Source organism: Chroicocephalus ridibundus, chromosome 9 (genome assembly GCF_963924245.1).
Source record: "Chroicocephalus ridibundus chromosome 9, bChrRid1.1, whole genome shotgun sequence".
NCBI classification, from domain to species: Eukaryota; Metazoa; Chordata; class Aves; order Charadriiformes; family Laridae; genus Chroicocephalus; species Chroicocephalus ridibundus.
This window is the reverse complement of record NC_086292.1, coordinates 42,457,765-42,478,332: the sequence shown is the minus strand read 5'-3', so window position 1 is coordinate 42,478,332 and position 20,568 is coordinate 42,457,765. Positions and strand designations below refer to the sequence as shown.

The 20,568-nt window shown below is 43.2% G+C and overlaps 1 protein-coding gene across 1 annotated transcript in view; it reads left to right on the top strand.

The window, feature by feature from the left end:
- Positions 1-12,333: 12,333 nt before the first annotated feature.
- Positions 12,334-20,568, top strand: part of AGBL1 (AGBL carboxypeptidase 1) — a 276,165-nt gene continuing 267,930 nt past the window's right edge. Inside the window, exons 1-4 of the mRNA XM_063345380.1 lie at positions 12,334-12,472; positions 13,766-13,912; positions 14,562-14,693; positions 17,123-17,216. Of these exons, the coding sequence (XP_063201450.1) occupies positions 12,334-12,472; positions 13,766-13,912; positions 14,562-14,693; positions 17,123-17,216 (512 nt within the window). The remainder of the gene's footprint in view (positions 12,473-13,765; positions 13,913-14,561; positions 14,694-17,122; positions 17,217-20,568) is intronic.

Below are 20,568 nucleotides of genomic sequence, written 5' to 3'. Positions count from 1 at the left end.
TCAAATATGTCTAGACGTTTTCTGTTATAATTAAAAAAAACCCAACCAAACAACCAACAACTGTTTTTTTCTGATTGATTCAACTTTGTGAGAAGTTGACCCAAATATAGTCTAGGTGCATTCTTCGGGTGAAGATTCAAATTTCCAAGAACCGGATAATCCTTTGCCTTTTCATACACGGAAAACAACTTAGTACAGTTTTGGGAAGGAAAGTATAATGTGATGAAGAATGCCCCTTTAAAATAAGGTCATTCTCCACAGGTCAATGGACACACACCACATTCATATCCATGACTTAGTACTTCCTTTTGATCTTTTGCACTGTTATGGCCTTTGTTTTACTGAGTGGAGACCTACCATATTATAAAGAAATCATGGTTTCAGAGTGAAGAATTTGTCATTGATTTCATAAGATGTCTTCTAGAGAGGACAAAGATAACGTAGAGACCCTTCTGCCCACAGGCACTACTAAGATACACAAAAGAGAATGAATGTTTTAGACCAGCTATTGATTGATGGAATAACATCTGCTTGATAAGAAATTCCCTGAGCAAAGCTAAACCTCCTTCCCTTAGGGGTTTTAGAGAACAACGTTGGGTTTTTTCTCCTCATGATCTGTTCTCCTGGAAGAACACAGCCTTATTTTCAAGAGGTGCTGTAGGTTGAGGTGGAATTAATGAGAACAGCAAAACTTTCATTATGATTCTTATTAGAAAATTGAGTAATTCTGACATGGAAGTGTCCTGTGGGAGAAATAACTGCTCTACCAAAGACATCTTGGCTTTTTTCCCCCTTTTAACAAGTGACGCTTTGAAACTAAACCATACATTTTTCTGACACTAGAGCCATGGAAGCACTGCAGCATTGTGTTGTACTGCAATCAACTACTGTGAAGCCTTTTATGCACATTAATTTTTGGTGTAATTTACAGGCGTAGACTTCCCACTGGGCCCAATGGATATTTGATCCCTGTAGTAAACAGAGACAGACTTTTCTCCCCTGGGCCCATCTGCTCCACTGCACTCTCTGCTACCTATTCCCTTTGTTCAAAAGAGAGAATGATGGTGTATTGACAGCTAAAACAGGACTCCTGGGATTTATTCTCAGGACCGTTACAAACTCCCTCTATCAAACTCATTTAATGTCTGTACCTCCAGATTTCTCCATTTGGTCAGTAAATGGAGATAAAACTCGTCTGTCGAGTTAGGGCAAAGGGAGTTTTAGTTCACATTGTTTCCCAAATCAAAGGGGGGAATAACTGACTCCATGAGCAGACAACGCTCATGCAGCCTGGGTGAAATCAGTGCAATGCCTGTCATTCTCTGCCATCCTCTGTTGTTTTTTTTTTTAATGTGATTCCTGCTAAAAGGCCAAAGCAGCAGATTTACACTGAAGATAAGGCTGGCCGTCCATTTTACTCAGGATTAACCTGGCAAGCAGGAGCGTGACAGGGAGAGAAAGAGATCCTTCCATAAGCAGTTCGCTTGGCATGGTGAATGCCCACCTGTCTGCACTGCAAAGGAGGGGAGGGGGGAGAATGGTCCACCTGACCTTTCCCTATGATTAAAATGCTGATCTAATGAAGTCAGAGGAACAAACTGAACTGCCTCTTTCGACCCTCCATTTTTCCAGGAATAAATCAGTACCATCCACATGGAGACAGTTTCTGGAGAAGCTAGGGGAAAGCAGCACTACGGCCCTGATTTATCTGGCCTCCTCTTTGGGAAAATCTCCTGTGTTTGAGTGGCCTCTTGCCCCACTCTAAAGTTCTGCAAGTGGGGGAGAGAGCTGAAGATAACAAATCAGAAAGACAACATGTGCCTGGCTCTGTTTTTCTTTGACAATCTTTCTTCCAATAGGGCTTAGGTCATTTGATCTCCTCATAATGCACAGGGATTTCAAGGGGACAGCTGGAAGCAGAGATGCATTGAAATGACTTGCTCTCTTAGATGAAAACCATGCTTATTAGCGGTTTGTTTCAAAAGCTCTAGCAGCAGCGGCTATATCTCCCTGACTGCAGACTCTGGAAGGTTTTGTCTAAAAGGTGGTTTTCTGAGTGTCTGGCTGATCACAGAGATGGAAATCTTCCTAGCTGAGTTCCCCTGATATGTCCTAACAAAGCCTGTGGAGCACTGTTAACACCAGCAGGTCTCCCTGAGAACATGCTTAAATAAAATAGGACACAACAACTACTTTTTGGTGGTCTTTCCATGCTGACAGTGGATGCAGGCATCAGAGGTAGACTCTGACATAGACCAAATCTCCTACCGGGTATTCACTGAAGAATTCACCTTTCTCTCAGAGATCAGTACACCATGACATCAAGACTGTATTTGCTCAGATCTCGGTGAGGCATGTGTCGGTCTATGGAGATCTCACAGGTCCCTCCCCATTGTTGTGCCAGCAGCAGAGGAATGCATGGCTCATGCCAATGGTTCCCTCTTTTTGGAAGAGTCACGCTATCCCATGTTCAGCCTGTTCCTATTTAAAAGTGTCTCAGTAGAGACAGCCCATGGAGTTTGGTTTGGTGAAGTCCACAGGGTATCTCAGTAGACTGAAGCTAAACAGTGTGTAGAGGATGGCACATCAGGGGACACCATGCTCCTTGCCAAGAAGTGCTGGGCCAGTGCTGCTCCTTGGACACCCACGGGCACAGAAAGTGCTGGAATTTGCTCTGCTGCAGAAGCACCACAGTCTTGCCACACAAAGGCGCCAGTAAGCATAAGAGCTCTCACACATCTCTCCCTTTGCAATGTCCCTGATCTCCATTAGCCTAGATCTCAGCTCAGGAGTCTCTGAGAGGAGAGTGAGCTCCTATTTTTAAATTTAACTCCTGTCACGTCTTCCTGGAGCCCAAATGCAGCAGTGAGCTCATTCACTGAGCTAATAAAATGCCTTTTAGCTTGACTGACCAGCACTTAGTTTGCAAGTGCTTCTGAGCTACTGAACTGAAGTAACAAGGGCTGAATAAAGCCCCAAACATGTCTCCCTTTGACATGGTGGCATTGGTGTGCTGCTGCTGGGTGTCTTGCACAGGGTGTAGACTAAAGATAATAAAAAGCTTTGTTACCATCTGGATGGAAAACGACATACCCCTCTCATACCTTTTAAAAACTTGGCAGCCTTTTCAGAGAACTGCGGGCTTTGCTTTTAGGAGATTGCTGTTTAAATCTAGATAGATGGATCTCAGCAATGTAGTTAGACAGATGTTCTGCTTTACATTACTAGTAATAATACTTTGAATCATTAGAATTTCGAAACAGAGTTTGCTATTCATTATGGATGCCGAGTTTCGTTTGTTGTTTGATTTTTCACTTAGACTGGATGGGAAAAATAGGTTCATCATTTTCACTTTCAGGTTCCATCTCTTAAGAAAATAAGCTGTGACTAACAATAGTTACTAGTGGTTTGTCTCCGCTACCCATACCTCAATCATCATTATTAAGTGTTGATTGATTAAAGGTATTTTCATTGCTGTTCCAGAAAGCACTTTTGAAAGTGGGGTAGATCGACACTTATCTTGGCAAGAGTAAGGACGGGTGTTTTTCTAAACCAGAACGTACTTTATACTGATCCTTTTGTTCAGCCTGTACGAGCCGATGTCAGACCAATGCGTAGCAAATGGGCGTGTTAGCACTGGAATATAGAGAGAGGCCCAGACTGAACAGAGCATTATCCTAGGCAAGTGCCAGGGCAGACTGAGAGTAGGCATAGGGACTCTTGTGGCTTTCTTGTGCTTAGCCCAAGCAGGAACATCACAGAGAAGGCACGGATAGCAGCATCTTCATTATGGCTATTTATTTCCACCTGCACATACTCACATTTGTGGTAGTATTCAAAATCTGTGGTTTCATTAAAAGGCAAGTGCATCTGGAAATTTTCCAAGGATCTTCCAGACTCACTTGTACTTTGAGAAATGTCATTGCTTGAAAAAAAACTTTAATTCCCAATTACACTGCTTCTTTGAAAGACTGAGTGTTCTCTGGACTGACACCCATAAAATCTCACAAAGACAGATAGTAGCATATTTCATGCTGCTCTTTCATCGTTAGTAGGGGAAAAGCAACCTACAGCTGAATGGAAAATACAGATCCTTCCTATCAAGTTTGGGTGGCAGTTGTGTTAAGTAGCTGTAACGGAGTGGCTTTTGAAAGAAACATTAATATTTTAAAATAGTTCAGTAGCAGTTAAAGTAATAAAAAATATAGGACTAAATCCAAGAAACAGCAATAAACAGTAGGTGCTAACATGCATATAGAGATCATTGTGCAAGAATGCTTAATGCCTTACAGAAACTTATTAGGAGAGTGAAAGACACATGCTAGGATAATTTTGGCATTAAAATAAAAATAGATTAAAAAGACGAAAAAAATGAACGATATAACATTAAATCCCATCACAATCTTTAGGTGTCATAGGTAACTTATTGTGGAATAAGAGATGAAACCTGAGAGAATTTATCTGCAGTAGAAATTACAGAAAGAACATTAGAAATATTCAAAAGAAAGTCTAAAAGCCTTTTGCAGAATATCACGTGTTTTGATTTATCTCAAAGTTTCTTCATTCTTTTAAAACTTCCAATTTGACAGAAGCATTTTAAGGTTATATAATAATGTGTTTTACCACTGGTTCTGCATAATGAAGTAATTGCTCTATTAGAGATGCATTAGTGAGAGGAGCAAGTGACACAAAGGAACTTTGTATCAGGAGGAACTTCTGAACAAGGACAATCTTTTCTTTGAGAACATAGAGAGAAATCTGGCATGAAAAGAAAGAAAGAAGGAAAGAAAGAAAGAAGGAAAGGAAGGAAGGAAGGACGGAAGGGAGGGAGGGAAGGAGGGAGGGAGGGAGGGAGGAAGGGAGAGAGGGAGGGAGGGAGGAAGGAAGGAAAGCAATTTACTTTGACAATGGTGTCCAGACATTGCAGTCTATCAGGGCATAATTCCTGCAGATATCTGGATGTGAATACATTTTATTAGTGTGACGCACTAATGGTGTGGCACAGACATGATGAACAACCTTTCTTCAAAGTTAGGTGAAAACACCTTGGAGTCTTTGTGACATAGCAGGTAAAACATCCGTTGGAAAAGGTCAGGTCATGGTCTATGTACCTCTTAATTCCTGTATGGATGAATCAAACGTAGCATCTCCATCATCCTTCCCAAGGATGAACTGTTTCATAGATAGGGCTAGGACTCACTGGTGGTGAGTAACCCTTTTTTCTCCCAGTCTGGCATTAGGATTCCTTGCAGGGGATAAGTCTTTTCTGCTGCATTTACTCCTGGGAGGTTGGGAGGAGAAGACAGATCTCAGGCAAGGAAATTTTTGAACCCCCCACAAACAAATGGAAGTAAGTGTGTGATTGAAAGCTGTAATGCTTCTGTTGCAGACAATGTTTCTGCTTCATTTTATTGGAATAGCTATCTGGGCTCTGCCACCAATCCTCTTAGGTATTGACTAAGTGAATTTCTCACCACAAGGTGATATTTCCCACCAGGAAAATAAGGGACAATGAATCTGATCTTCTTGATGAGGGATGCAGTGGGGCAGGTGTTAATTAATATTTGTGAAGAAATCTGTGATCCTGTGATGAAAGGTGTTATGTTAGTGCAATTTATTGCATTAAATATAGTAAGATTCCTTGGCACAGATGATTTCCACCATGTTATTCACCAAGTTATTTTGGCTAGAGATCAGCTCAGGCCAAGCTGTTATCTCTCAACACCTTCAGTGTTTTGAAGACATTCAGATAAAAGTTTGGAATTTGCCCATTTCTGCTTTGAAGCAGTTTAATTCCACAGGGTGTAGCATGTACCCTTCAAAAAGAAACCCTGAAGCTCAAGGAACAGAGCAAAGTCCTGAAGTTGTCTTTGAGGCCCTATTTCTGCCCAGTCACCTGGATGAGCTGCTGTCCATTGCGAAGGCTGTGTAATCATTACACCCAACAGTGATCTGGTGTGTTATTGAAAAAAATGTTGCAGGTTATCCCACTCAAGTGCAAAAAAGGATGCGAAAAAACATACCTTCAGGTCACCACAGGCCATAAAAAAAGCCACCCACCTGATTGCAGCAGGCCAGAGAGTGGGACCTTTTTTTTTATGAGTATTTTCTATATTCCCTGGTATAAAATCTACAGCTGCTGCTTTGGGTTGATGCATGGAAGCATCAACAGGAATGAAAATGGCTGGTGCTTGGGTAAACGAGGTGCTCACAATGCCTCATAGGGGCGTGCAGGAGCCAGCGAGAGGGACTCGGCTCTAAGGCTTGGGAACAGGAGCAAGAACTTGTCGGGCCACGTGTCTCATTCTGGGAGGCCCCTTGGCTGCCCTGTGTACAGTTTGAGGGCTACGTGATCCCACACAGCTGCGAACGCCTTTCTCGCAGGATTATAGAGGTCACTTGGGACACTACCCGAGCAGCAAGGTCCTCCTTGCCGAGGCTTTAAATAGCCCTTTTCCCTTCCAGGTCTCCTTTGAGTTTCCTGGCTTGCTCTGGCCTATCTGACTCCTGAGGAGAGGATATCCAGATTCGGCCAAAGAAATGCACTGTTTACCACCGAGGATGGTGACGTCTGTGGCGGTGCTGAGGACAGCTGGATGGGTGTTTTGGGATCAGGGGCAAGAGGACCATAACTTCTTAGGATCCTTCTAAAGCAGGATGATGGCAGTATTGTAACAAAGTGCTTCAGTAATAACAAAATTTAGCCTGTAATCACTTTAATTTGAATACTCTCTTATTCTAAGGTTGGCTAGTGAAATTTCAGCTATCTCTGAACCCTTTTTTTCCCCTCAGAAATAATGATTTTTTTTTTTCCTAAACCTCCGTGTATCCAATACTGTTGATAATAACCTTCCGACAAGAAGAAATCACAGTTAGCTGGCTGAATATTGAGGCTGAGGATGGGAGTACACAGGCAATAAACTCTCCAGGGTATTTTGCTCTCTTATTTAAGTGTGAATTTTTAGCTCCTCTTAAATTAGAAAAAGCAATTTACTCTGACAAGGCACAGAATGTAAGGCACCGAACCTGGCTTCACAGTTATTGTGAGACTGGATAGTCAGCTGTGAGAAGAAGATATCCAGCTGGCAAATCCATAATACCACTGGTGAGTGGCTGTGCCCAGCAGTTGGGTCCGGTACTCACCTCTGCCTCGCTGGTGGCGGAAGGGAGTCTCTGATTTAAGCATTAACACAATTATTAGCAGCCCAATGGTTTCTAGAGGTCTCAGGAGGGAGTGAGGACTGATGCCGCTTGGCCCCTAACCTAGTCCTGATTTTAGCTGGTGTTAATTTTGCACCAGGATTTCTCTTCAACAGGCTTTGAGTGCAGAGAGTGGGAAATCTTACTTGCAGATGCAAGTCTCATTACACAGACAGTTAGGCTTCTGACTGCTGCTATTTGTGTGAGCAAATTTATTAAGGGTAAGAGAAGAAAGAAGGATGTATTTTGAACACATCAAATCCTGCTTCCCTATTTAGAAACAGGCTATTTAAAAACAAACAAACAAACAAACAAAACAACCAACCAACCAAAAAAACTCTAGAACTGGACACCTCTTTAAAAAAACAGGTCTGGAAGTTTGTTAGCCCCGTGCAGTGATAGCGTTTCTTTAAAAACAGGCCCGTTTTGTTCTTTTTTCTAAGCAGTCGTACAGCTTTGTGAGACTATATTCAACAATTAATTTAATAGGAGTATTGTTAGAAATCATCTTATCCATTGTCTTGCAGGAGAGACTTCTTTACTTTTGCATTTATTATTTTTGTGAGTGGAATAACAGCTTTGTATTTCTTTCCCCAAATAAAATATTTATTAGTAAATATTGCGCCGCACAAATTAATGCCGCTTGATTTCTTTCTGGGCATCCTCCTTTTTTCAGCATTGATGCTTACACTCACCGTAAACACTCTCAGTATTTTGCATCTCTCATTTGGAGAAACACCTGCCTTTGGGCAAAAGACATGAAAGCCCGAGAGCTACACAAAAGGTTGAGTTTACGGGAAATCTTTGTTTTAAGCTGGTGGTAAAAGGGGAATTGCACTGATAGCTGCTGTCCTTCAGGTGGGACAGGAAAAATCCCACCTCTGTTGGCTCTTCAGATCTTGCAGAAAACATCCCAGGAGACTTCCCTGACGAAACGAGATTACCTGTGACTGTGGCTTAGTTGCAATTTTATAATCTTGCCTTGAGTAAATAACAGTTTGTCTTGGCGTGTTCCCAGGAACAGAAGGGGACAGGCACTCCTTTCCTGCTTAATCATGGGTCAGCAAAATAACCTGAGCTGCCAGTCAGAAGAAGGATCTTGGGATCAAGCTGTTGTCCTCCAAACCCCATGTCACCAACTAATCACTTGCTGTAACGTATCAATGACTATGCGTTGGGGTATTTTTTTATTTCTGGCTTTCTCTGTCTTCCTGCTGTTTATCTATGAGGAGCTTCAGCCAAGCTAACCAAAGCCCCGGTGTTTCAGGGTTTAATTCCCAGAAAAAGCTCTGAGAGGAACTATCAGCCGGGAGCTGATTAAATGTGTCTGAACTCAGCCCTGTGATACTCCTGGTCGGGTGAGAAAGACAGCAGGCTTTGCTGAAGTAAGGCTAAGATGAGGGGCTCTGGCCAAAAAGTACAGCCACGCTCAATATTTTAAGTGATGTTTTTTGCTACTTTAGCCTTTGTCCAGCTGCAAGCCGTGAAAGGCAGCTGCAGGCTGTTGCTAATAGGTAACAATTTGGCTTTAACTCTAAATCCTTTTAGTGAAATCCTGCAGGAGGTTGGTGATTTTGTAATCTAACTTGAGCTTCTGGGAACTCTTCTCTGCTCTCATTCCACCCATATACCATGAATGCATCTTCATTAGTCTGCGCGCGTATAGATGTTGTATCTAACATTCCTAAGTGCTGGCAGATATGGAAAATATTTAGCAAGAGGAATTTTACTTCTCTCCTGCCTTTGCTTATGGTTTGTTCTTGAACCATCAAACATATCTTTCAATAAAAATAACTAATGTGTTTATTTTAACCAGAGCTGTGTAAGTAATTTGCATTAAAGAAATTACTCTATTCATCTTTTTTAGATCAGGCACAAGTTGTGATTTTCTCATTGGTACTTACTGTTCAAAAAGATTTACTGAATATTTTTTATGAATGAATTTGCTGGCAATTCATCCACAAAGATTTTGGTGTGAGTAGTAATTTATACAACTAATTCTAATACATTTCAGTGTCCAAATTGCTTTGATGATTTTGAAAATCTCAAGCTAATTAGTCAAAATCTGAGCTGTTTCTTTTCTGCACGCAAGTTGCCATCTTGCAAGACAACAAACAGCAACTTTGGGGTTGTTTTTTCCGTGTTGTCTTCCTATTATAAATCAGAGCTGTGTTTTTCTGCAGTATTCTATACTATTCAGTGGTGCTACTAAAGTTAGTGGGAAATATGTTAGAATTTGTAATAGGACTAGGGTTTTATCCACTGTTTCAGCAAACACACATGTCATCCAATTCCCTCACTAGTGCGCTGGAGGAAGGGGAATAATGGGGCACCAACAAAGTCGAAGTTTTAATGTTAAAATATCAAGAGTAAATACTCACGTAAAGTATTTGGCAATATCACCCAGCTCTAATTTGCACATCTTAAGGGTTGGTCTTTCACGTCCCCTCAAGTTCTTTGTTCGCCTGAGTCCCTGGATAAAGCGCATGGAAAGTCAGAGGATATCTTATGTCATCACTATTTGTGTTAATGGCTTAGGAAACCCACAATCCAATCAGTTAAAATAAACAACCCAGTGTAATAGGAGCATAAATCAATGAAGACTTCATTACTGAAACCTTAATGTGTAATCCATCCACCTACAGAGGAAAGGGATACTGAGAGGCAGCAAGACAAAACCAGAGGACAATCTGATTTAGGCAACCCTGATATTTAAAAAGGTGCTGAGAACAGTAACTCTTTCTGGAGTCAGTAAATTTGGTGGATACTCACCACATCTGACAGCCTGCCCCTGACTATTAAGTCCCTATGCTAAAAAAATGCCAAGAAACTCTTGGAATGAGAGCTCTGATCACTCAACGTTGTTTGCTCTGATGCTATTGGGAGACTTGAGACAGCTCAGGAGTGTGGAGTAATGAACAAAGACATGAATTAGCAAGATCAAGGTATGACTGAAACTACACATAACCTAGAAAGAAGTGTTCAGAACTGCTCTGACCCTGCTGTAGATCATCCTCTCTGTGTGGTCCCTTGGGCCAGTAACACGAATTTGGAACCCTTCTCTAAGATGAGGGTGGCAATACTCAGTGAACCGAGAGTTACTGGATTTCATTAAAGCCAAGTATTCTGTTTGCCTTGGCTCTGAAAGAAGCAGTAATCCTATCATACTGAGCCTTTTGATTTCAACACAGTTCATAAAAGGGCCGAACTTTTACGTTCGGTGCAGAGATCTCTGCTTGTTGAGTTAATGTAGTGACGAATAGAAATAGCAGGCTCTCTCTCTGGGCATGGGCCAGCTCTGAGATGAGGATGAGACATGCACTTTTCCTGTGGATTTTAGCTAACTACTAGAGGGAGGTGAGCCTTTAGAAAGGCGTCAGTGCTCACAGACCCTCTTCCCCTGAGTCCCCTGTTTCAGACGTGATTCTCTGCTGCTTTGGTCCAATGTTTCATCCTCGCCTGACTCCTCTTTCTTCCTTCCCCTTCCCCTGACCACATCTTGTTCTTTTGTCTCACTCCCCTGCTGATACTCTTGTCCCTGTTGCTCACTTACACCAGCATGAAATGTGTATCGAGCAGTTAAAGTTCAGTAGCATCGGTAATCGACCAAAACCAGTATGATGGGAATTCTGGTTTTCAGATATTTGGGGATGTTTTTATTAATAATTATTATTAAAAAAAAAAAGAAATCTCATAATACATAATGTTGAAGATACAGAAGTTAGGAAACATCAGCATTAATGTAGATATCGCACGCAGAAGATGGCACATATAATTTGCTGATACAGAAGGAGCTTTGGGTGAAGGGAGCTGTTGAGCATCCTACATGAATTCTGCGACAGAGGTGGAAACCTGATTCTCCAGGCTGACGCTCACCTGCTCTGACTGTGGAGACCGAGCTTTTCCCTGCTTCATTCCCATGTCTTGCTCAGGACATACCCTCCCCAAATATAATAAAGGAGGGAGAGGTATGATATGCAGCGCCCTAAATACCTACACAATCCTCACCACCATGTCAGCCTGTGCTGTGACTTTAGCAGAGATCAGCTGGAAAAAGAAAATACCATTCGCATTAATAGTCATTGTTACAAATCTGAAGTAGACTTCGCTAATATTCTTTTCTAGAGTTTCTTTTCGCTAGGTGTTACTTCTCAATTCCTTGTTTTAAATAATCAGTTCAATAAGGTTAAATATGTCAGAAAATGGTTGAATAAATCTGGCTGGTAAAATGATTCCATATATCCAGAATACATACTAGTACGTTAAGTTTCTGACGCACTTCAACATTCGGAAATACAGGAGCCGTATGTTTGTAAGATATTATCTTATCATAATAATTTAACGGGCAATAAAGGGATTCCATTGTAGTTTATGTGAAACACCTGAGGTACTTCAGGACCAAAGCTACCCAAATGCAAGTTTTCTATTATATTGGAAATTTGTATTATTTCGTATTGTATCTGTACAGAAATTAAGAGATCTAGAACTTAACCCAAATCCCTCATACAGCAATACAGACTGGTGATTAATTCTTCAATCTCAACAGTGAAATCTGGTTGGAGGAGGATTAGAGAAGGGGTCTAGTGTGCCACACAGACGGATGGCAGATATCATGTGTTTCCTTCTCCTCAAGTACTATATTTCTTATTTCCTCTGGTGCAAAACTTAAAGTGAATCTAAAGCAGAATGTCAAGGTGTGGTGCTTACTTTGTCTTGATTAAAAATAAGTGTAAGGCATCTTTCTGCTCCACAAATTCCAGGCCACAAAGCTGCAAAGGCAGGGGATTTTCTTGTAAATGAGATTAATATAATTTAAAAAACATTCTTCTTCAATCGCCAGTAATAAGGGATGCCGTCATGGAAAACCACCCCACATTTAACATTTCAGTGTGACACAGAATTTCATCAGCTTCAAGGTAGCCAGGCAAAACTAAAAAAAGAGAGAAGTAATTTAGAATTTAGATGTAAACTCTGCAGAAATCTACTGTGTATTAAATATTGTGCGGTATGATCAGTATGTCTGTCAGAGGCTTTTAAAATGTGTTATCAATATGGTTGCACATATTCACTGGCCAGATGGCACAAAAAATTCTCAGTATCCAAACAAGGATCTCAGTACCTCTGCACTGCGTGATGCGCTGCAGCCCTGTGCAGCATGAAGTTCTCTGTTCTGAATTGATCCCTAAATTTGGTGTGTTTCTATTCCAGAGCTCCTGTGAGAAGGATGTCATCCTGAATATTCTCAGTGTCCTCACTGACCTGCTGTCTCTGGGTAAGGAAGCAAAGCTGTGGGGCAATGCCTGTGGGCTAGGGGCAGAAAAGGGCTTCTCAAACAGGTCAGGGAATTCATACCTGCATAAACTCGGCCAGGTGTTTGCAAGGTGAACAAAACATGAATTGTCCTTACTCCTGTGTTTCGAAAATTGAGCTTTTCCAGTAAGTTAAAGAGAAAAATAACAACAGAGAAAGTCTCCATTGTTTTTAGTTTAAAAGATGCCTGTGAGTTTCAAGGTATTTCATAATCCCTGGCAGTCAACCACTGTAATTGTTCACCAGCGCCATTGGAGAGAGGGCTGTGAGACAGGGAGAGGAGCCCAGCTTCCCGGAGCACAGGGACTCTCATGGAGAGAGTTCAGCATCTCCCCAAAAGGCACCTCCACCTTGGGGTTCCAGGGAAGGCATGTTGCTGCATGTGCCCGAGCCACATGAAAAAATAAGTGAATTGGTAAAAGAACTGAAAAAAATAAGTACGTTTATTTTCCTTCCTGCTCCACCCCAAAAACGTCATTTGCTAAACAATTCTCAACTCAACCGAGCTCCCAGGCTGCGGGAGCTGCATGAGGGAGTGCTGGAGCCTCCTGAGTTCCCCACTCCTTGGAGCCCCACCACAGACATCACTCATCCAGCTGGATGTCTCTTTTGAAGCCCTGCAGTGCTGTTCCTCAGCTAGATGGAAGGATTGCCTACATGGAGGTAGGAGGTACTGTCTCCCCTCCAGGAGCTGAACGTGTGGCTTTCTCCAACCATGGAGACCGAAGTCACTCATGGATCACTGTTGACACAGTAGGGCTTACAGGATTAGCTGTGGTTTCTTTGAAGACCTAGATTTGTTTGAAAGCTGCCTCCAAAGCTTCCCCAGGTTTCCCTTTCATTCGGCAGAAGGCTGTTGCAGCTTTAGCCCTTTGCTTGTTTAATTTCCAGTATCTAAGAAAAGATCACTGAGCCTTCTGCTCCTTTGAAATCTGTTGGTGTTTCTGCTTATTCCTCTCTGCCGTATTTCAATGCACAATGGAAAACTTCTGCAGGACGTGGTTTTGTAAAGATAATGACTGCCAGAGCAAGAGGTGGCAGAGCACATGGTTTCACTATGCAGCCATTAGCCATGTCTCCATGCCAGAGGCATCTGAGAGCCATGGTCAATTCTGCAAATTCCCTTGAGTTTAGAGCAGTAAAACACCATTGGAAGGCCACGAGAGCTTTGTGTGCTCCACGTGGGGTGAGGGTGTGCAATAGCTGTGGCTCAGGGCAGGGATGCTCTGAGCAGAGTCTCTCCTCTTTTCCCCAGGGACCGGACGGAGAATTCACTATGTGATCAGCAAAGGGGGCAGCGAGGCACTGCTGCAGGCTCTCGCCGCTGCTGCCCGGACCGAGCCACCCGACCACAGCACCCTCCTGCCCCTGCTTCGCTTGCTGGCCAGGGTCGGCCAACGAGGTACCTCTGAGCAGTGAGGGACATCTTGGGTGGGGGGCTCAAAACCAACTGATGGCTCCAGCAACAATCAGCACTGGGATGTGCCTGATACACAGCTGTCAGTTTATTTTTGGGGTGTGCCCCTTGACAGCGATTTGGCCAGGTAGAGGTCCTGCAACAAGGCAGGGAGGGCATAGATGCTCATAGAGCTGCTTCCTACACAGGATTCATCCGTGTTCTATCTTTGACAGAGTAGAATTCAGTTAGATATAAGAAGAAATTTCTTATGCTGAGGGTGGTGAAACACTGGCCCAGGTTGCCCAGAGAGGTTGTAGATGCCCCATCCCTGGAAACATTTGAGGTCAGGCTGGATGGGACTCTGAGCAACCTGGTCTAGTGGAAGATGTCCCTGCTCATTGCAGGGGGGTTGGACTAGATGGCCTTTAAAGGTCCCTTCAAACCCAAACCGTTCTATGATTTGTGTATGATGACCCTACATAAATCACATTTTCCTGTTTTCAGTGAGAATAATGCAGATCTAACTCATTGATACATTTGAATGCCTTTGTTATGAGATCCTGACTTAAAAGATTTGGTGCAAATATGTCTATCAGCACTGCTGTAGAGACCTGGTTTTTGAAGTAGTTTGATTCTTATTTGCTTTTCACAGATAGGAAGTTTGGGCTGAAAGTGCAGAAGGCAGAAGCAACCGATATAATACTGAGCTTGGCAAGAAGAAACCTGGGCCACCACCTACACCTCATCCACTGCCTTTGGGTCCTGCGGGTTTGTGCTTCTAATGGTGAGTATCTGGATTTTCCTCCTTTCCTCTGTGTGACAACTGCCAGAGTTCTTCTGTTAGTCATTTCAGTCCAAAGAAAAATCATTCCTGATTAAGGTTAGTGTCTGCACACACCATTAGTGTACAGAAGCACTCACAAAAGCCAGAACAACCATAGAAAGAGGTGTTTCCCAAGGGGTCTATACAGCCTTTACAGTGTATTTCATCTGTAGATTATGAACATAAAAGTGCTGTAGTGAAAAATATTCATGGCTACGATCTCCTATTCTAGAATATAGACAGTCAACTCCTTTGCTCTGAGACATAGCTACCTGAAGTCTCTCTGCAATTCCCATTACCATAATAGCCAAATGTCTCGCTATTGTTGATTATATCGATCCTCAGAGCAGCTCCACTAGGGAGGAAAGTACGGGTGGAGAAACAGAGTAACAGAGAAATCAGTTACTCATTCAAGGTCCTTCAGGAAGTAAATGTTAGATCCTGGCCTTATGTCTAATATCCCCCCCACCTGCTCATGCACTCTCCCAGCTTTTCTTGCTTGGCAATGCCCTCATATTAAATGATTCAAGCAATGGGATTTCCACTATTCTTTCCCAGGATCACTACATATTCATACAGGCTTTCCCTGCTATAGAGCACTGAGTTTGTCAGCACAAATTTCCTTTTGCTCACTCTAACCCTTTCCTCTCCCTCCCCACATCCCTCACCCAGCAGATAATTCTTGACGGCCATCCTGCCTGCCATCTGGATATGCATCCTAAGATTTAGCGCTCCTGGCGCCCTGCCCTGCAGGTCCCTTCTATCTGTACAGGAGCTAGCTTCATGCAATGAGCTTTCTCAGGCAAGCAGCCAAGCCTCAACATTCAACCCCTCTCCCTGTGATAAGCAGTATTTAAAAGGCTGAGTGTGACTGAAACCGCAGCCAAGGCCAGAAGCTGAAACGTGCCTTTATTTGGGTTTCACAGCTGTGCAGTGACCCTGTGCTGCCTCCCACCCAAAACGATGATCTACACCCTTCCCTGCTCCCTGCTCCAGTGCACCTGCATCCCAATTCAGCTGCAGATTTTGCAGAGGCTTTAGGATGCATGCTGCAGCCTGGCCTCCTTTCTGTTACTGCCAGACCCCAGAACCCTCACTCTGCTCCTTCACTGGAGCATCTCTGTTACTCTCGAAGTATCTTCAGCACCCTCCAGATGTGCTTCCTCCTTCCACGAGTAACTTTGACTCTGTGGGCTCTGTGGCCCAGCTGGGAAGCTGCAGGGGAGGTTAAGTGATGGTCTGTGTGGATGTGGTACCAAACCAGGAGATTACATGCTCCCAACCTTAAAAATTATTTTTATGGAGTGGAACTAGAGAGGATCCAGAAACGTACAAAACTCTGAGAGTGCTTAGGTATGACAGCAGAAAAGATGAGTCCTTGTCACAACCTCCTGCGCCAGTTCCTTGCTCCAGGTCAGTCCCTTCTCAGTCTCTGCCATAAGTTGTGTGTGGCAGCCCACGTCCCGCTCTGGGGCAGGATGGGTTCAAGCAGCCTTGTCCATCGCTCTGTCTCTAATGAATTACCAGTTAGTGTAAAAGTAGCTGGCGAGGCTTGCAAAGCTTTCCATCACAGGACAACTTGGCAGGGACACAGTAGGACTGCAGGAGATGGTGGGCCCTCTGGCAGCTCTGTGATGACCACTGGGAGATATTTACAAAACAGCCAAAACCCAGCAGTGGGCAGGCAGCCAGGTCTCCCTCTGCCTGCTCGTGATTACTGACCCTTTCACCCTGTTCGCTTGCATTTAATATATCAGGGCTGTATTCATCCCTTCTTTACTATTGTTCTATATTCTATGAACAATAGTATGTTCTATATTGTTCTATAAATTGCAAAATTTATATATATAAGTTCCCAGTGTGTTAGCAAGCGAAGGATTAAAGGTAAAATTGGCCTACCTGAAATTAAACTGCATTCAGAAGCACCCCTCCCAAAAAAACCCTCACTTCCATACTGCTGAATAATAGCACCGAAAGAAAACTCTGCCCTCCAAGTCCCTATGAAATGAAATGTCCTCAGGGAGTTGCCTGTGGGAAATGCGGGATGAATTTCAACCCTGACATTTTGCTGGGACATGACCCTATTTAACTGTGATTTGTTCTCTGGAGAGTGTAATATTTACAGGAAAGGAGGCTTTGGGGAACTTGGAGAAGAACTGCAGGATCTGAGATCTGGTTTTGTGTGTGATTGCGGCTCAGGTTGTGTCCACAGACAGCTTTGTTCTTCAGTTTCTGTGTTTGGAAAATGACCTCTGAAGTCCAGTTGGGAGCCCAGAGAAATCTGCGCATGGCCCCAGAGGCAGCTACTTCCTTCCCCACATCACCTCTAAACACAATGTCGCAGACACCGCCTGCTTCGATCTGACTGCTTTTCTCTTTTATTGGCTTAGTTACCACAGGAACTACACTTGGCGTCAATGGAGCCATGGAGCTGCTTTTCAAAGTCATCACCCCCTACAGCAAGAGACACGTCAGGACAGTCAGGTAGGCAGTAGCCCCAAGGGAACTCATCTTTCCAGGATGGCAAGAAATAAAATTTTGGTTCCACTTGAAGAGGCAAAGAAATCAGAAATGGATGCACAATTTCCACTCACTTTAAATCTGCAGGGTTTTTTAAGAGGCAGAAATAGTTCCCTGAAGGACACGTTAATGCTGTGATTCATCATATGATTCATGCTGGTGGCCATTTATTTGTAGTGTACCCTATACAGTGATGGCAGTTTGATTGCAAGGTATCGTCCTTCATTTCCCAGTCAGGACTGGATTTTGAGAAGCCTGTGCTGGCAGCAGAAAAACCCTCCTGCCTACCCCTTAGCAAGAACCTCCTGCCACCAGCGGCCTGGGGGCAGGTACATTGGAATCATGGCAGTGCTGCCCCATCCTCCTTTTGCAGACAGTTGTGACCATGTCATTATGATATTTTTGAAGTATGATGACAGTTCTTACTAGTATTAATCTGGGTCTGTTTTTAAGCCCACCCCAAATATTTCAAATAGGTTTTTTCTGAAGACAGCAAGTGTATTTTATGTCTCCATCTTAACGCTGAACATTAGTCCTCAAGTTGTCCATTCTGACCACGTCCTCAGATGCCTTTCAAGGCAAACTTTGTAATGCGGAAAACATCCATGGAAGGACATAACACATTTCTGTGGCTTGCTCATTACAATCAGGAGGAAGAATTTACTGCTCTGACCGGTGCCCACACAATCACATTTGCTTAAGCAACACAGAACCTGTCAGTTCTCCTGCTTAGCCACGCGCTGCCTTGTGGAGCCCGTAGTCCCTACTTGTTCATGCACGTCTCAGCAAGGACATGCAACATTCAGTCAGTTTTGGCTTCTGCATGGACCTGACATGGGTGCGGTTCATGGCTGGCGATTACTGAGGAAGTAGCTTTAGGTTGAACATCGCGTGTATGTAGGTGAGAAGTGGAAGGAGAGACATGGCACAACAGTTTGACCACTACTTGCTCAGCTGTGGTTGAAGTGGGGGCCAGTCACTCTGGATGAGGGCACCAGTGAATAATGTCCATCCTGTTACCAACAAAGACGGATACCAGTTCTCCCAAAATCACCAGTTACACAATACATTGCATGGGAAGGAATCTGAATTACTTTCCACTAGCCACAAATTATGAACTGCATGTCAGTACGTGGTACTGTTGTTTGCTAAATGCAGCACTCTTCCAGTTCTGCTGCCTAAATGTCTGGGGCTATGAAAAAAATTTGAACAGTTTGTTTAGCTAAATAAGGTACTGAACAGGCCCAGCAGATGCACAACTTCCTGCAGCTGCCTTATTAATGGAAGCCAACTCACTTTTGCCTGCATTTTTGTCTTTCTAGTACAGTGCTAACTACCTGGAACTGCTTCACAGCTTCAGTTCTCTCTTAGCCAGATTACCTGTGATTCCTCTACATGGTCTGTCCAAAATTATGATATCAGCATGTTTCCTGCACAGAGATTTGAATATTACCCGACTCAAAGAATATTATCACTAGGATATTATTCCTAGGATAACTGAACACCCTCCAAGATTCAGGCCTCATGTTATAACTTCAATCTTTAAGACTCGGGGAGCCTGGAGAACTTCTTTGTATATGACGGCGATGTGCAGGATGAGTTAGACACAGAGCTGGGCTTGACTTCTGAGGCAACCAACAGCAATTGATGGTTCCCTGCCTGTGCTTAACTAAGTAAGCAAATTCCACTCAATTCCCTGGTTTCCTTCCTATGGAAGTGTTGGTTGTGATTACACTAGTGGTAGTTCTACTTCTGTGATAGCCTCGTAGCTCTGTATGTAACGGGACTTGGGTCTGTATTGGTTCTCCATCAAGCAATGGGACTGGCTGCATACAGGCTTTTTAAATGAATTTTGTGCAAAGCTGCTTTTTCCAGTCGCTGTTTCCTCTGAGGCAGGTGGAAAACTTGTATCTGTCATGCATTTCTAGCCTGGCTTTTTGGAGATGCAGCTAGTGCTGCTGAGGGGGGTTGTAATATAGGCTGTAAAGTGGTCTAGAATACTTGTTTATAAGCAAAAAGGGAAAGAAATTGCCTTCAGAGAAACACGCGGCTTTTGATTTCAATGATTCCAGATTGTCAATGTGCAATATCTGTGTTTTTCTTCCTTTTATCTGATGTACAAGAACTGTTTTGAACTCTTCTGTGGACCTTTTTTTCCACTTGGGACACACACAAAACAGAAAACACAAACTCAAAATTTCCCTCAATAAAACTTCAGTTTTATTAATAGTAAGGCATTTTCTTTATTGCTGAAAAGCTTGATTTTATTTTCCCTTTGAAAAACAGGTATCTCATACGTTAATTGTTGTCTACCTAAGCTTCCTTGTTGCTAGTTCCTAATTTCCCCTTTTTTTTCTAAATTATTTGCACTCTTCTGAAAACATATTTGTATGAGTGTGCAGACAGAGGATAAAATCTTTCCTGTGACCTAGCTCATAGAAAAAGGTGATTTGGCTCCCACCTAAGCTTAGTTTAATGAGCAAGAACGATAATCAGCTGAAGGCTGGTAGCCACTGAGCTGGCCTGCCTAGGGCTCAAAACTGCTTGTTTCATTTAATAACTAGGAGCAGGTGAGAAAGTGAACAGCTCAGTGGAGACAGTCTGTTTTACATCAGAAGAAGCACACAAACCTGTTCTGTTTTAAAACAAATGCTTGCAGCCTATTTAAAGGCACTAGTTTCTTATTTTTCAGTAGGGAGCGTGTTTGCTTGCAGTCTGTTTGGAAGGGCTGCTCCTGCTGGGGAAAGGAGCTTCATGAGATGTTGACAAGAATTTAGGTGCCCAGACTAGAAGTCCAGACCGTAGGGTAAGTTACAGGTCTTCTTTCTCAGCATTAGCAAATGCCTGGGATTGCTGTGGTCTGAAAATCCCAGGCATCTTTGCAGTCTATCAGAAAATGGAGGTGGGTACATGTGAAAATGTCCTTCTATTTTTTGAGCTGCCCTAGTTAAAATTTCTAGGGTGATGGGGGAGGAAACTTCTGGGTGAGTTTTCTGAGATGGGGAGAAAGAATAAAATGGGGTCATGTGCTTTGTCTAGTTCAGCATGTGCTCCTGGTCATCTGACACTGGTGTAACTCTTCACAAAGTTGCTGTGCTGAAGTCTGGAGTGGGTTATTTTGGTGTAGTTAGTTGGTCACAAAACCATCTGCTTCTTTTTGGCTATTAGCATAGAACTTGAAGAGAACACTAGTCTGTAACCTGCCTATGGAGGAAGATTCCAACGTCCTCCCAGCAAGCCTCTGATCCTCCCTTTGTATTTGCCCTTGATACCTTCTCTCCACTTCATAGCTATGTGCCACCATGATTTGCCTTGC